The sequence below is a fragment of the Phalaenopsis equestris genome, unplaced genomic scaffold (assembly GCF_001263595.1).
Source record: "Phalaenopsis equestris unplaced genomic scaffold, ASM126359v1 Scaffold001116, whole genome shotgun sequence".
Lineage (NCBI taxonomy): Eukaryota > Viridiplantae > Streptophyta > Magnoliopsida > Asparagales > Orchidaceae > Phalaenopsis > Phalaenopsis equestris.
In genome coordinates, this window is record NW_018165555.1 from 777,703 (window position 1) to 792,650 (window position 14,948).

Genomic DNA, 14,948 nt, shown 5'->3' on the forward strand with positions numbered 1-14,948 from the left:
GCGACATGAGTCCTAACTCGATTTAGGTTCCGAGGTTATCGTACGGTACGATGTCAACCCTCATTTCTCTGTAGGCTATTTGTATAATCGGGTATTATGCAAATGTAAGTCCTAAGTAATAAAATTGGCAGGATTGAACATTTAAATAACATCATCTCTAAAAATGCAGCCACACATTAGGATAGTTTGGGAAGTCACTGAGGGTTCTCCTCAGGATCTGTGACATCCCCTACCTTTTCTTTCCTTTGGACTCCTGAAATAACTGTTCACATTTGAGCCACTCCCATTTGCCCTTCTACGTCCTACCTTGAAAACCTGAACCTTGAATTCTTGAAGACTAGAACCATTGATCATTATCGAGAGTTTTCTCAAGTGACTCCCGTCATTTGGGATGTAATTAACTATAGGGGCTTGCCTCTATAGGGAACTTGGAACCCAGGTAAAATAAACCCTATTTAATCTTTGTATTAAATAGGGGAATTTGTCGGTCATATATAAAAGGTTCGCAGACCAAACGGATGTCACAAATCTCTTAGTTTGCAGGATTGGGTCTATCGCTGATGTCTACACTTATCTCTCGGGAAGGTGTAGTATTCGCGGTATCAGACACGATTATGCAAACTATCAGACTAATGAGATCCACTTGGTCTCATTTTTTTAAAAAAACTAAAACACACTACTTTTAAAACCCAAACTATATATCTTTTATACTTAAATTAAATCTCAAAAAAATTATTTTCATATTTCATATTTTCAAATAAATCTAAATCAATCTAATCGAAAAGAAAAAGTTGACCGACAATTATCAGATTGATCATTGCTAATGGTTGCAAGGTTAATGTGTTGGAACAAACTTGGATTTTTGAAAGCCCAAAGGGCAATATATTAAATAAAAAGTAGGGTACAGTTAGATTTTGTGGAAGGTCCCAAACTTGGCACCTAGCCCACACAAAAACCACTAAATGAAATAGTTCCAAAAAAGAGAAAATACAACAAAAAACATAAGAGATCTAAATAAAAAATTAAAAGGTGTCAAAATAAGATTATCTGGTAGTTGGAGAGCGACCTGATTTTGCCTTGCCTCTGCCTCTGCCTCTAGTTCTAGGGAAGGAGCCAGCTAATAAATTGTTCAAATGAGTGCCATTGCCAGTAGTAACCAATGTATCATCCAATAGATTTCCTAGCTCTAGTCGTCCTCTGTTCTTTTTCTTCCTCGTGTAGACTTGCCATTCCTCATCCGAAGATTGACTTACCTGATCAGCAGAATGGTCTGAAGTGTGCATGATATGTGTAGGTTGTTGAACATTAGAAGCAACTACTTGTTGTACCAGTTGATCTTCCATCGGGTCGAAAGAGCACTCTCGTGTCTCCTGACATGTAAGTGGGTCTTCTTCAATAACATTAAGTGGTATCAACACATTCAAATCTGTACCTGTAGTAAGGTGTTTTTCATGTGGATGTTTTTCATGTTTTTCATGTGGAACTGCGATGTTGGAAAGAGGATCAGATTGGAACTTCTCAGCAAGGATGGTAGGTGGCTGATCTTTAGCGATATTCGACCTTAGATGAGGATGCAAGCGATAACAAATAATAGAAATGTGACCAAACATAGTACAATGAGAGCAATAAGGAGGATGTGGTTCTATTTCAATCTTTTGCCAATACCCGGTGTGAATAGTGCCAATCTATATCTCATTCGGAGGTTGTTGAGTGATATCTCTCTCAACTAACACAAGTCACAAATGATCTGGTGACAGAATGAGTAGGACTATCCATCTTGAGAGGCTTACCGCAAGCAATTGCTAAAGAGTAAAGAATTTCCATGTTGAACAAATGTAATTTTAGCCCCAGAAACTTTATCCAAGCTAGAATGATAGGGAACTTCGCTTTTGAATCAAAATTAAAAGTCCACTTCAGAATTTTCATAAAACGATTGTTGATCTTGATAACTTTTCGAGAGAAGATGCGAGTGTAATCGAAATCGTGAGATAGCTGAATAAGTATATGTTGACAGTCTAGTAGACCAATGTTCAATAATTTCATAGCATCAAATTCTTTCCTAATGATCTCCATATATATATATATATTAACATTAATTTATGCCTTATCTAAAAAAAGATTCGAAATCTCTTATCTATTCAAGTATTAACATTTTGAGTGTTTCCATCCAAGTCAATGTGATTGAGAATCTCAAACATCATTGTGATCACAAATTATAGGAAGACGAAATGATAAAAAAATAGGTGGATCATAATTAATGTTAATGATTGCAAATTTAGTAGTGATCATTTCATATGGCTTGGTGTGGCAGGTCCAAGAGTCCTTAATGTCAACGAAGAATCTAAAATTAGATCAAAGTTATCATTGCATTATTGGTCTAATAAAGTGGAGGAGTCCGAAGTGGTAGAAGGAAAAATTTGAAAATTTGATTGTTTCTTGTGTACCCGATAATTATTTTTCTTTGGATCCGGGTGCGACTTGAAGTATTAAAAAAATTCATGTTAAAGAATTTTACAGAATGAACAATGTGATGAAATACTTTCAAACTCAACGTATGCTAATATTCACTGGATAAGAAGTTAATCCATAAATTTTCTAAGTTCTAACTAAGAAGTAAGGGCTAGTTCAATTAAAATTGAGCCACATAGGCTAGAAGGCCTTGAAAGGCGAGCTATAGCTTTATTCACTTACAAATGTCTAGGTGATTTTTCAATAGAGTTAAAATGAAGAGACCATTTTAGTATACATATAAGGGGGTCATTGATATAATATGGCTTTCTAGAGAAAAATTGGTATAATCTGCCTTTGAAGTAGTCTAAGCATGATGAGGGTAAATGAATTTAACTGTATGGTTATTAACCAAATATAAATTAAACATAAATTTCTGGGTAACCTCCAGACTAGAGTGCTCCATTAAGAATTAACTGACAATAGAATTATATAGAGGCTTAACAAGCTTGGAGATCTCCGCTTAAATGAAGATAAGCACCTTTTTGGCTTGATATTTACACGGATTCTTATATTAAGGTGATATTGGATTTTAAGAAAAAAAATAAAGTGAAATGGTTGGATGGAGAAATTAAAATTTTGAATAGTTCAACCAACAAATACTATTGTATAGGCATGAGAAGGGAGAGTTAGAGAAGTTGCAATTTTTGAAGGTATGGAAGGGAGAGGAAGAACCTCTGTGGAGTAAGTCAAATTAGGTTAAGATAATGTTGGCCAAATTAGGGATTCAACTGAAACCTTAAGTGTAGTGAAGATGGGAGCAGGAAAATAATAATTACGGATCAAAGGGAGAGGATGCTAGCCTGTGCTGCTCATTGAATTTCTAATTGAAACTAACATTAGAAAGGAACAATAGAGGGAAGCAATGCACATCTTAAGTAGTTTGAACAAACAAACATAAAAATACTTTTGAAGGTGTTGCACAAAACTTCCAATGAAGTTAGAATAGTCAAAAGATCAAAGACATCTTTATTTGAAAATTAAGATTTGTCTAAGCACCTCAGATAAAAAAAAAAATTGATCATGTAAGCGCAAGGAGTGAAAGCACGGATTACATATTGCCGAGGGTGTTAGGAAACAACTTGAATAAAGATGAGGCTATGCGCCTCATGAGTGCGAGCGCTGAGAGGTTGAGAATAGTGGACACGAAATGCTCATGCATGCTGCCATGCTGCCATGGAGTAGGAACAAGTGTTATGCTAGTTTGGGAGTGTTCGAGGATTGACACTGTGATATATACATTCTAAGATTTAGGTTTTCTAAATGCAAGTCTAGAATGAGATGTAAGGAAAGCACACATGAATTAACATGCAGGGCCTACCAACTCGTAGGTCAAATTTTGTAATCGATAATAAGGAATTTTTGTTGTAAAGTTTCAAAATAAATATTATATTGAAGTGTCTCCATATACTATTATAATCCATGAACCAGTTCGTGCTTCAACTGCATTGTCAACATCATTCCCTGTTGAATCCAGGCACCCAACCCCCTTCTGTACAATACTCAGCCCATCACACTTAATCAAGCCAAAATGCTCTGGTTCTCACAAATTTTTTCTTCTCGCATGATCATCACGTTCACACGGCCACCCCTAGTCACTTAATAGGACCACATCGGGTTGGGGCATCACATGACCTTCTTTCCATTTTATTCGATTTTCCTTTCCTTGTTTCTCTTATTGTGACAGCCTGAACTTTCACCCATCAAGGTATTGCCCACTTTGCCTGCTTTGGCCGAAAACCTTATGGTTTTGCCCTATTAGTGTAATTTTGTAGAAGGTCACCCATCCTAGGAATTATCCATGATGTGCATACTTAACTTTGTAGTTTCTATTAAAATTCCACTATTACACCAAAATACGCCTCAATGTTTAAGAGTTCAGCTTCATTCTACTTGTGAGGTTTCACAATCTCCCCCACTTAAGTAGCCGACCTTCTCATATCCTAAAATCATCCACCAAGCAGATGAGATTCAAGAGGTGGCTTCTACAGATTCAAGAGGTGGCTCCTACCATGCATCACTTTCTCTCATCTTGGGTTTAATAGGCGGTTCTCATGTCGGAACACTTTGTTTAATATGACACTTAGTTCCTATATTTTGGCTTATGTAATGCTTTGATACCATTTCTGACAACCCAAACTCTCACCCATCAAGTTATTGCCACCTTTAGTTTAATATCCTCATAATTTTGCTTTATTGGTATAACTTTCGAGGAGGTCACCCATTCTAGGGTGCTCCATGATGAGCACACTTAACTTTGAAGTTTCTAATGGAGTTCTACCGATATACCAAAAGGCGCCTCGAAGTTTTAGAGTTTGGCTTTAACCTTCTCAAAGGGTTTCACAATCTCCCCCACTTAAGCATTTGAGCCGCAAAGCCCTTTAATCAGTGCATCACCTTCTCCATCTACTGAGAGCCAGCAACTACAATAAACTTTCTTTTTTTTCCCTTTATTAACCTTTTTATTTGTTGCCATTTTGCATCCCCTTGACATCTAAACTCATATATTCATAGGGCTAGTTATTGTAATGAGAGGATTTGATTATATACTTTTCTGTTTAGGCTAGGAACATGTTATTGTGATTCTTGTTAAAATCGTGTTCTCTTAGTATTTTGGTAAAATAAATATAGTTAAAATTTTAAACCTAATTATCATATTCGGTTGTTGAAAGATGTATTCTACAATCATAATAATTAGATTGGTTGGATTTGGAGTAGCCTATGTTGATTTGTTCTACTTTCTGACCTAGTAATAACTTGAATATATTAAGCCTTAAAAATTGTAAGAAATTCCTTGGTAAACTAAGTCAACATAGGCCTACGAATTGGAGCGGAAAGTGACAAAGATAAGCAGAAGGGCATGCAATGTTGCGGTCCTATAAAGTTACTGGGATTGGCTACATGTGTGCAATGATCATGTAAGGAGAGAATTTTTCACGAGAATAGAAGTGTTTCAACTTGTCTGTGTGCGCTTGGGTGAGTTTTGTGCAAATGGCAGGTAGGGTTGACGAGGGATCGGCGTTGACAGTTCAGTTTAGGGCTGAACTGGTTCATGGGTTATAACATATGCAAATAGGATTTTGACAACAATGGAGAAAATTAGATCTAACAGACTAAATTAAATCTCAATTGTACATACAAACATAAAATTTTAAAATATGTAAATGAAAAGAATATGTATAGAAGTCACCGAAGAAGAAGCGTAACCTTAGCTCAATACTTATTCTCTGTTCAAAGGATTCACATCCAATAATATATGGCTGGAATTTTATTGAACCATTGAATGCCACTTAAAATGCTAGAAAATCTTTATTTTATAATCAGAACTAGACCTACAGATTTTATTCTCGTATAATCCTAGGATTTGCACTAGAATTTCAAAACAAGGAGTTTTCACTTTTTATATTAGGAAAAAGCATGTTTCAAAGCCAAAGCCCCCTTCTTTTTTCCAAACTGAAAGTTTTTATTCCCCTATATGCAAGTCAGCACATGAAAAACAATGTTAACCTTCCCAACGTTGTTTTTTGGCGAAAAATAAACAATAAATTTTTTTTAGAAATATAACGGATCAGTGGGCTAATTATAACTACCAAAAACAAAAAGCTGAATCAAGAAACAGGTGGTTGGGCCAACACCAATAACTAATCAGTCCGATATAGACTTTAAAGAACTACCAATTTTACTAGAGATTAGCACAAAAGGCATATTACAAAAAAAATAAAAATAAAAATAAAAACTATGAAAATAAGTAAAAGGAGAAAAGTGTCACAATAGTCCATTGACTATTTTTAGGGGGCATTTTAGTCGTCGGATCTTTAAAAGTGCCAATTTAGTCCCCAAAAAATTTTAATATAGGCTGAAATAGTCCCCACAAAAGACTATTTTAGCCCCAATTTAAAAAGCTCGGGAACTAATTTGCCACTTTTGTAGACCATGGTACTAAAATGAGTATGTAAATAGTCTAAAGACTATTTTAACACTTTATTTATAACTAAAGCAACTCAAAATTTAAAATAACCATGGGCCTGGCTCGAGGTTTATATATCCTGTTTCCAACATGCAAATCAGGAAGCCTCCCTCACATTCATTTATAATGGGTGGATTGACAATACTTAAGTATTATATTGCCCATACTGGAAATTGCATACAAATATCTTTTTTTTTTTCCATTTTCTTAGCTATAATCAATTAGTGTATGTCGCATGAAGGAAATTTTAATATAATTTTTTTTAAAGCTATAATATTTATAGTTTCTTTTAATTTCTGAATTATTATTATTTGAAAGCCAATTTATGACTTAGGCTTCCAAATTCACTATTTATTTTTAGAGATCAATGAAGACGATCCTTGACTTAAATAGTCAGCCACTTTTTGAATTAGCAAAGATTTTAATGGTCTATTATTCATTTTAATGAATATGCTAGAATGTTGGATGACGTCTTTTTTTTGTGTTTGTGTTTGTGTTTGTGTAAATGCCTGTGATGCGTCAAAAAAAATAAAAATAAAAATAAAAACTATGAAAATAAGTAAAAGGAGAAAAGTGTCACAATAGTCCATTGACTATTTTTAGGGGGCATTTTAGTCGTCGGATCTTTAAAAGTGCCAATTTAGTCCCCAAAAAATTTTAATATAGGCTGAAATAGTCCCCACAAAAGACTATTTTAGCCCCAATTTAAAAAGCTCGGGAACTAATTTGCCACTTTTGTAGACCATGGTACTAAAATGAGTATGTAAATAGTCTAAAGACTATTTTAACACTTTATTTATAACTAAAGCAACTCAAAATTTAAAATAACCATGGGCCTGGCTCGAGGTTTATATATCCTGTTTCCAACATGCAAATCAGGAAGCCTCCCTCACATTCATTTATAATGGGTGGATTGACAATACTTAAGTATTATATTGCCCATACTGGAAATTGCATACAAATATCTTTTTTTTTTTCCATTTTCTTAGCTATAATCAATTAGTGTATGTCGCATGAAGGAAATTTTAATATAATTTTTTTTAAAGCTATAATATTTATAGTTTCTTTTAATTTCTGAATTATTATTATTTGAAAGCCAATTTATGACTTAGGCTTCCAAATTCACTATTTATTTTTAGAGATCAATGAAGACGATCCTTGACTTAAATAGTCAGACACTTTTTGAATTAGCAAAGATTTTAATGGTCTATTATTCATTTTAATGAATATGCTAGAATGTTGGATGACGTCTTTTTTTGTGTTTGTGTTTGTGTTTGTGTTTGCGTAAATGCCTATGATGCGGGTGTCTGTTCTCTGTCAGACGTGACGTGAGCGTTTGTTTGACGCTAGACCGTGCTAGGCGCGGTTCAGATGATTCGAGGGTCAACCGACCTTCTAGTTTACTTGGGGTTGCCGCCCATTCTATCGAGGCCACTCCTTAGCTACCCTAGGTTTAGAAGTATATTTGTTTTTGTGTTTAGGATAATTTTTTATTGTGTTTCTATCAGGGAAGCTGTCAGAGTCTCTTGTTTTCTCTTATAGGGTTGTACCCAAGTGCGAGTGATGCTCCTACTATTTCTTGTTTCGAGGTGGTGATTCGCTCCCAAGGGTCGAATGCTTCTCCGGCGGTATCTTGTTACCGAGAGGTTATTTATCTTTGACTTTTCCACAACCCTCCCTTCGCTGTCGCCACTACCTTTCCTCATTGCAGGTATCGCCAGAAAACATTTCAGCTGTCTTCTTGCAATTCCAGCCGCAAGTCACCTACCTTAACACCTATTGTTGCGGTTCCAACATTTCGACTGCACATCTCTTTTCCACCCCATTGCCAATGGTCTTTCTTCCCCATCCTGCAATCCCCTTAGTCGACCACCCTTAGCTTCCTCACCTGTCACCTCTCAGCCATACCTTACCCTTGTTGAATTCCCACAACTATAGCTAGCCACCTCTTCTGTCACGGCCGCACCCTACCACAACCATGTTCCAACCTACCTAAAACATCCACCTTCTCCCATCGTCCCTTCCGGCAATCACACCACCGCAACCCCTTTTCCAACCTACTGCCCTTCTGCAACAACCAACCATTGCACTTCCATCTTGCTTAACTGTTTTCCTTAATCTGCTGCTTGCAACCCTAGTTGAGTGAGTGCTGTGTCTGTTATTTCCCTTTTCAATATGTTGATTGTAACCACATATTAGCTTCATCAGTAATAATATTGTTTGCCTATTGTTGTTTGGGTTAACTCTAACATCATTTAGTATCAGAGCTAGTTTAACTCTAGTCATTCCTAGAGTTTCCAACATCCACCAATACTCAACTTTATCTCCATGCAAAATTCTTTCCCTTAACTGATTCAAACCAACAACTCAAAAACTTTCTTCCCCACCCTACATCATCCCTAACCATGCCACCGTCGAGATAATTTTCGGAGATATGATCACGAGGAAATGCCATAATGCTTTTTATGAGAAATCCGCAAAGAGGTGTGCATGAACTTTCTATTGGAAGTTCTTCAACTATAATAGAGGTCTGCCACCTTCAAGGAGAGATAATTCGAATGGGTCACCCGTAGCCACGAGAGTGACTTGCTAGATCAGAGGAATGGATTGAGCCTCTTCCACCATGTAGTTTCTAGGGATGAAGAACCACAATCCCAAAGATTTGATCTGAAATATTAGCGAAACCTGGATTTAAAATTAAGGTGGATTTGCCATATTTTGACGACCACTTGGATCCGGACGAGTTTGTTGAGTGGCTCCAGACTGAGAAAATTTTCTCTGAGTATCAGGATGTCTCACTGTACAAAAGAGTAAATCTAGCCACCAGGAAGTTAAAGAAGGGTATATTGTTTTGGTGGAAAAATTTGAAGCACCCACGTTAGCGAGAAGGAAAGAGTAAAATTACTACTTGGTCTAAAGATGAAAAGAAACATGCAGCGCCAGTACCTACCAGTTCATTAAAAACAAAACATTCTTGAGGAAACATCACTGGGTGACCGCCATATCTTACAGACAGAGTTCAACCCTGGGATCAAGCATCAAGAGTACATCCACCCGAACATCCAAGCCCATCCCTCCTGAGGAGACACTAGTTTAGAGTGAAGAATAGGTGGAACCAATTAATATTCCCAAATTTGCCCTTGCTAAGAAGTGTTTCAAGTGTTACGAATTTGGGTATATTGAATCATATTGTCCAAATAAGAAAATGATCCCTTTCATTGATTATGGAGTAATTGGAGTAATAAACAGTGATTCATGAGAAGATAAAAATTTCTTAGAGGATTCTCAACTTCCAACAGACAAGGAAGAAACTAGTAAAGAGACTCTAGCTGAATTAACCTTGGTTGTTTAGAAGGTAGTGAGCTGAGATAATGGGCATTTATGCACAGTATGCGATTGTGGTGCCTCGAATTATCTTTTTGTTGGCATCGAGAGGATCATCAATAGAACTTACATTGGATGTCTAAAAGAGCCATGAGTTTAACGAGCCGATACCAGACACATGACAATATCTAATAAGAGAATTTTATAATTTTCAAATATATAATCTATCTTCTAAGTTGCCCCTACTAAGGGAGGTCCAATATGTTAGAGATGAGACTCTTGCGTGCTTTTTCTGGAAGACTATATGGAGTCATTTGGGTATTAAAATTAATTTAACTTTGTACACACCGACATATGATCAAACATGATGAATGAATCATAGTTTTGGAAATTATCATAGGAGTTTGGTGGGAAAAAAATCAGCAATGGGATTCAATTCCTATCAGAGAAGATGTCTCTCTTGAGTGATTACTATTGAGAGTTGCCCAACTCGTCATAGATTTTGCCCTAGAGTTGAATTCACCTTTCATACTTGTTAATCAGATATACTCAGACGAGTACAAAGAGTGGAAGAAGCCAATCATATATTCAATGGCTCGAAGTTTGGTTCGTGAGGATACCCATCCACGTGTAATTCTACTTTTGGTTGTATCAAAAGAGGACGAATACCTATTCTATCAGGATGTGCTTTGAAATGACATTGCTCATAGAATTGAATTGCCGGGGGATTACAATATTTCTGTTATCTTCAACCTGTCTGATTTGACTCCATACTACGATGAAACATAAACTTAGATGGATGAGGTCGAAGCTCCAACAATCTCGGGAGATTGATGTGGGCGTCCCTGCGAGTTGTGACACTGGCGTTTGGTTGATAAGAGACTGTGTAAAGACGATTCAATGGTCAACTGACCTTTCGGTTTACTTGTGGTTGTCGCCCACCCTATGGGGGCACTTCTTACTTACCCTAGGTCTATAACTATTTTGTTTTTGTGTTCTATGTCAGTTTTTGATTGTGTTTCTTAGGACAGTCGTTGTCATTCCCTATTTTTTTTTTCTAGTGCTGTATCCAAGAGCGAGTTGTGCTCTGACTGTAACTCTTTTTGAGGTGGTGATCCGCTCCAAAAAATTGAGTGGTGCTTTGACTGTATCTCGTTCTCGAGCGCGTATTTATCTTCGACTACTCCTTCCTATTCAACTCTCCCTACGTCGCCGTCGCCACCTTTCCTTGTTGCAGGAACCACCGAACAACACTCCTGCTGTCTTCCTGTAATTCTAGCCACAAGACGCCCGCCTTACATTTGCTGCCGCGTTTCCGACATTCCGGCCGTGCATCTCCACCTTTCCATCCCCAGTGGTCGTTCTTCCCCCTCATCAATCCCCTTAGCCTACCACTCTTCCCTCCCTCAGCCAACCACCTCCCAGCTGCACTTAACCTGCAACAAACCACCTCTTCCCCTCTTTCTCATGACGGCCACACCCTACCATAACCACCTTCAATCCTTCCTACAACAACCACCTTCTCCCATTGTCCCCGCCTACTTCCATCCAACCGCAGCCCCTCTTCCAACCTACCGCCCTCCAACAGCAGCCAGTCATTGCCCTTCCATCACGCATTACCGCTCGCTTTCACCATTGGCTTACAACTCTAATTGTGTGAGTGTTGTTTTTGTTGCTGTTTTTTCCCTTTTCAATTTGTCAATTGTAACCGCTTATTGGCTTCATCAAGAATAATATTTGTTTGTCTATTATTATTTGGTTTAACTTTGTTATCAATCTGCTTTTCAGTAAAACAATGCTCAAGAAAGTATGATCCTACAAGCTATGAAAAGCCAGGAATGACTGTTTTAATGTTTTTTCCTCCTTGTGCTTTCCTTGAATTCTTGACGCTTTTCTACTATTTTCTAAAGAAAGGATGGTTGATTTTTTTTTAGTGATATATTACTACTTTTCTTTTCAAGTTTGAGCCATCTAACTGAAGTTTGTAAGTTTTAATGGTAAATGCTAGTTTCAATTGTATGATATTTGTACTCTGTAGGGCATCTATGTGGCGTCCGTTACCAAATCTGGATGTTTAACTGTGTTGGACTTTGAAACCTTGTATTGCTCAGTTTATGGCCCATATTCAAGTAAGTTTATTGAAAGTTTATTTGGCAATGCCATTGTGATTCGTACACAAGTGAATATTTGCTCTATTATTCTGCAAATATTTGTGCTTTAACCTGATTCATTTGCTCATTTTAGAATTCTCAAGGTGGTTCATTTGGTGAAATTGGTGTTGAAAGAACATTCTTTCTGTGCAAATAAGATATTCTGAGATGTTTTATTTTGTGTGTTGATCGTTTCGTCCAATGAGACATCAAGACTTAAGTTTCATAAATCAAAAGACCATTAAGTAGGCAAAATATTGCTTTCTTCAAGTGAAAACCAATAAATATACAAGTTAGCACTCAATTAATTATAAAGATAAAAAAATTTGAAAAAAATTCTATTATTAGAATCATATAAAATTAATGAACATTTGCAATTTATTTCAACAAGTTAAATTTTGTTGTGTAAAATTTGAACAAAATCAAGAATGCTAACTGTAATTTTTACTAGGGGAAGAATATTCCTCTTCAATTTTCTAAGATTCAGTTACAAGATAAATAGTAAGGGAAGACCATCACTTTTGAAAAGTCGCAAAATACTCATGCTAGAAAAAAAAAAGAAAATTACCAATAATAGCTAATTCTACAACATCAACAACAACAATAATAATAAGCGTTTATCACAGTAAGTGGGGTTAGATACATGAATCCTTTTTCTCTATTGTGTTCTATTGAGTGTCATATTTTCATTTAATTCTAATAGATTAAGATCATTTTTTATACAATATGCCCTAGTCTTTTTAGCTCTACCTCTGCCTTTCTTATCATAAGTTGAATTTAGAACATTTACTCTCCTAACGGGATCATCAGATGGTCGACGTTTAATGTAAAACCATCTAAGACGACTCTCTCTAGTTTTGTATGAAAATGGAGCGACACCAACCCTTTCGGTAATAGATTTGTTTCATATTTTGCCTCTAATTGTTAAGCCACTCATCCACCTTAGCATTCTCATCTCAACAACACTTAAATTTATTTTACGCTTCTCTTTTAAGGTCCTACATTATGCTCCATAAAGCATTGCAAGTTTCACCAATAATAGCTAATTCTAAAAATAAAAAAAAATAATAAAGATACAAGATACGGAAAGGGAAAAACCTAAAATTCCGACACCCCCCCAAGTTGGAGCATAAATATTTATCATGCCCAACTTGTTTTCAAGATACTCAAAACTAGGCCTGAAAAGTCATTTGGTGAAGATATTTGGTATTTGTTGTGGTGTAGGAATGATAGGCGTGCAAATAGCTTCACAATCAATCTTCTCTTTTATGAAGTGTTTCTCTTTTATGAAGTGTTCTTTTATGAAGTGTTTATCAATCTCCACATGTTTTGTGCAATCATGTTGTACTAGATTTTCTGCAATGCTTATAACAATTTTATTGTCACAGTACAACTTTATTGGCATGTATAACGGAATCCAAAGCTCTTGAATAATTCTCTTCAGCCATAACATCTTGTCGGTCGTTTTATTGTTCAACTTCACTTTCGTAGTTTGGAAACGGTGATGATTTTGTGATTTTGAAAATAATTTAAATATAAATATAACTTTTTTAAAGAAGTAACGTTTTTTAATTTTTAAAATAAGTGAGACCAAACGAGTCTCACATTTTAAATAGCTTAGATGATTTAACACAATACTACAAACAATACACTTATCCCGAAGAATAAATATATTACTTTGTAATAGGGATTTAATCATCTAGACTAAACAATTTGTGACATCCGTTTGGTCTGCGAAATATTTTTATAAAAAGGCCAACAAGTTCCCCTATCTAACATAAAAATTAGATAGGGTTTATTTTATCTGGGTTCTTGGTTCCCTATAGAGGCAAGCCCTATAGTTAATTACATCTTAAATGATCGAAATCACTTAAGAAAACTCTCGATTAAGATCAGGTGGTTTTGCTTTCAAGATTTCAAAGTTTAGGTTTTCACGATTGGACATGGGAAAATCAAATGAGAATGACTCAAAATAGGAACAATTATTTTAAGAATTCAAATGAAAGAAAAGTAGGGGATATCACAGATCTAGGAGAAACCCCAGTGACCTCCCAACTATCCTATTGTTTGGCTTTATGTCTTTGAAGTGATGATTATTTGATATTTCAATCCTGCAAATTATTTAAGATTTAGGACTTATGTTTGCACAACATCGGACTGTGCAAATAGCCTAAAAGACAGAAGGATTTACACCGTACCGTACGGTAACCTCGGAATCCTAAAACGTTAGGACTTATAATTGTACAACAGAGTTGTACAAAAAGCCTAAAGAGTGATCCTATGGGTTGTTTAAACTAAAGAAAGTGTTAGGTGATGTGAATGTGTTTTGCTGCTGCAGATTCATCTTGAAGTTATCCCTTGCCGCGCTGCCCACGATGTTTGCTCCGAGCCTCTCGTAGTAGCACCTCCTGGTTTAGTTTTAGTTTTGAACATGCTCCTAACCACTAGGTTATCCTAAACTAAGACATAGTGTATCAAAGCTACTAAGCATGCAGTGTGAGAGAAAAGTAACAATGCACTGTATAGTAAATAGAAAAGACAATATAACATGTCTAAATAAGAACGTAGCATGCTAGGGAAGCAGTATGACAGGCTATACATGAAAGACAATAGCAGGTAGAAACATGACAAGTGTAACATGCTTGACACTACGGTAGCAGGTAGAAACAGGAAAATTATAACATGTTATGCAGGAAGAGCAACCACAGGTAGACGTAGGAAAATTGAGTGCTGTAAAATGTAAAGCAAACCTGTACGCGCCCGTGAGATCCGATGTTCCTTAAGTGTAGCAAGCCTAAATGTATCTCAAAAAGCAAAATTTGGAAGAAAACGTCGTCCAGGAAATCCGAGCAAAAGCGGAAAAACTCGAGAAAATCAACGAAAGAGACTCAAGTGAAAGAAAATCCTCAAAACTCCTGGGGAAATCCCGAAAGAAAAGAAAAGTAACACGAATGCTCCGTCCCAAAACTTCGATAAAACAAAGAAACAAAATTCGGATG

General features: G+C 36.2%; 1 protein-coding gene across 3 annotated transcripts in view; it reads left to right on the top strand.

Moving 5' to 3' along the window:
* LOC110033227 overlaps positions 1–14,948 on the top strand; it is a 135,516-nt gene that overhangs the window by 10,946 nt on the left and 109,622 nt on the right. For all 3 annotated transcript variants that reach the window (XM_020737142.1, XM_020737144.1, XM_020737143.1), the window contains one exon: positions 11,838–11,928. In XM_020737142.1, the coding sequence (XP_020592801.1) occupies positions 11,838–11,928 (91 nt within the window). The remainder of the gene's footprint in view (positions 1–11,837; positions 11,929–14,948) is intronic.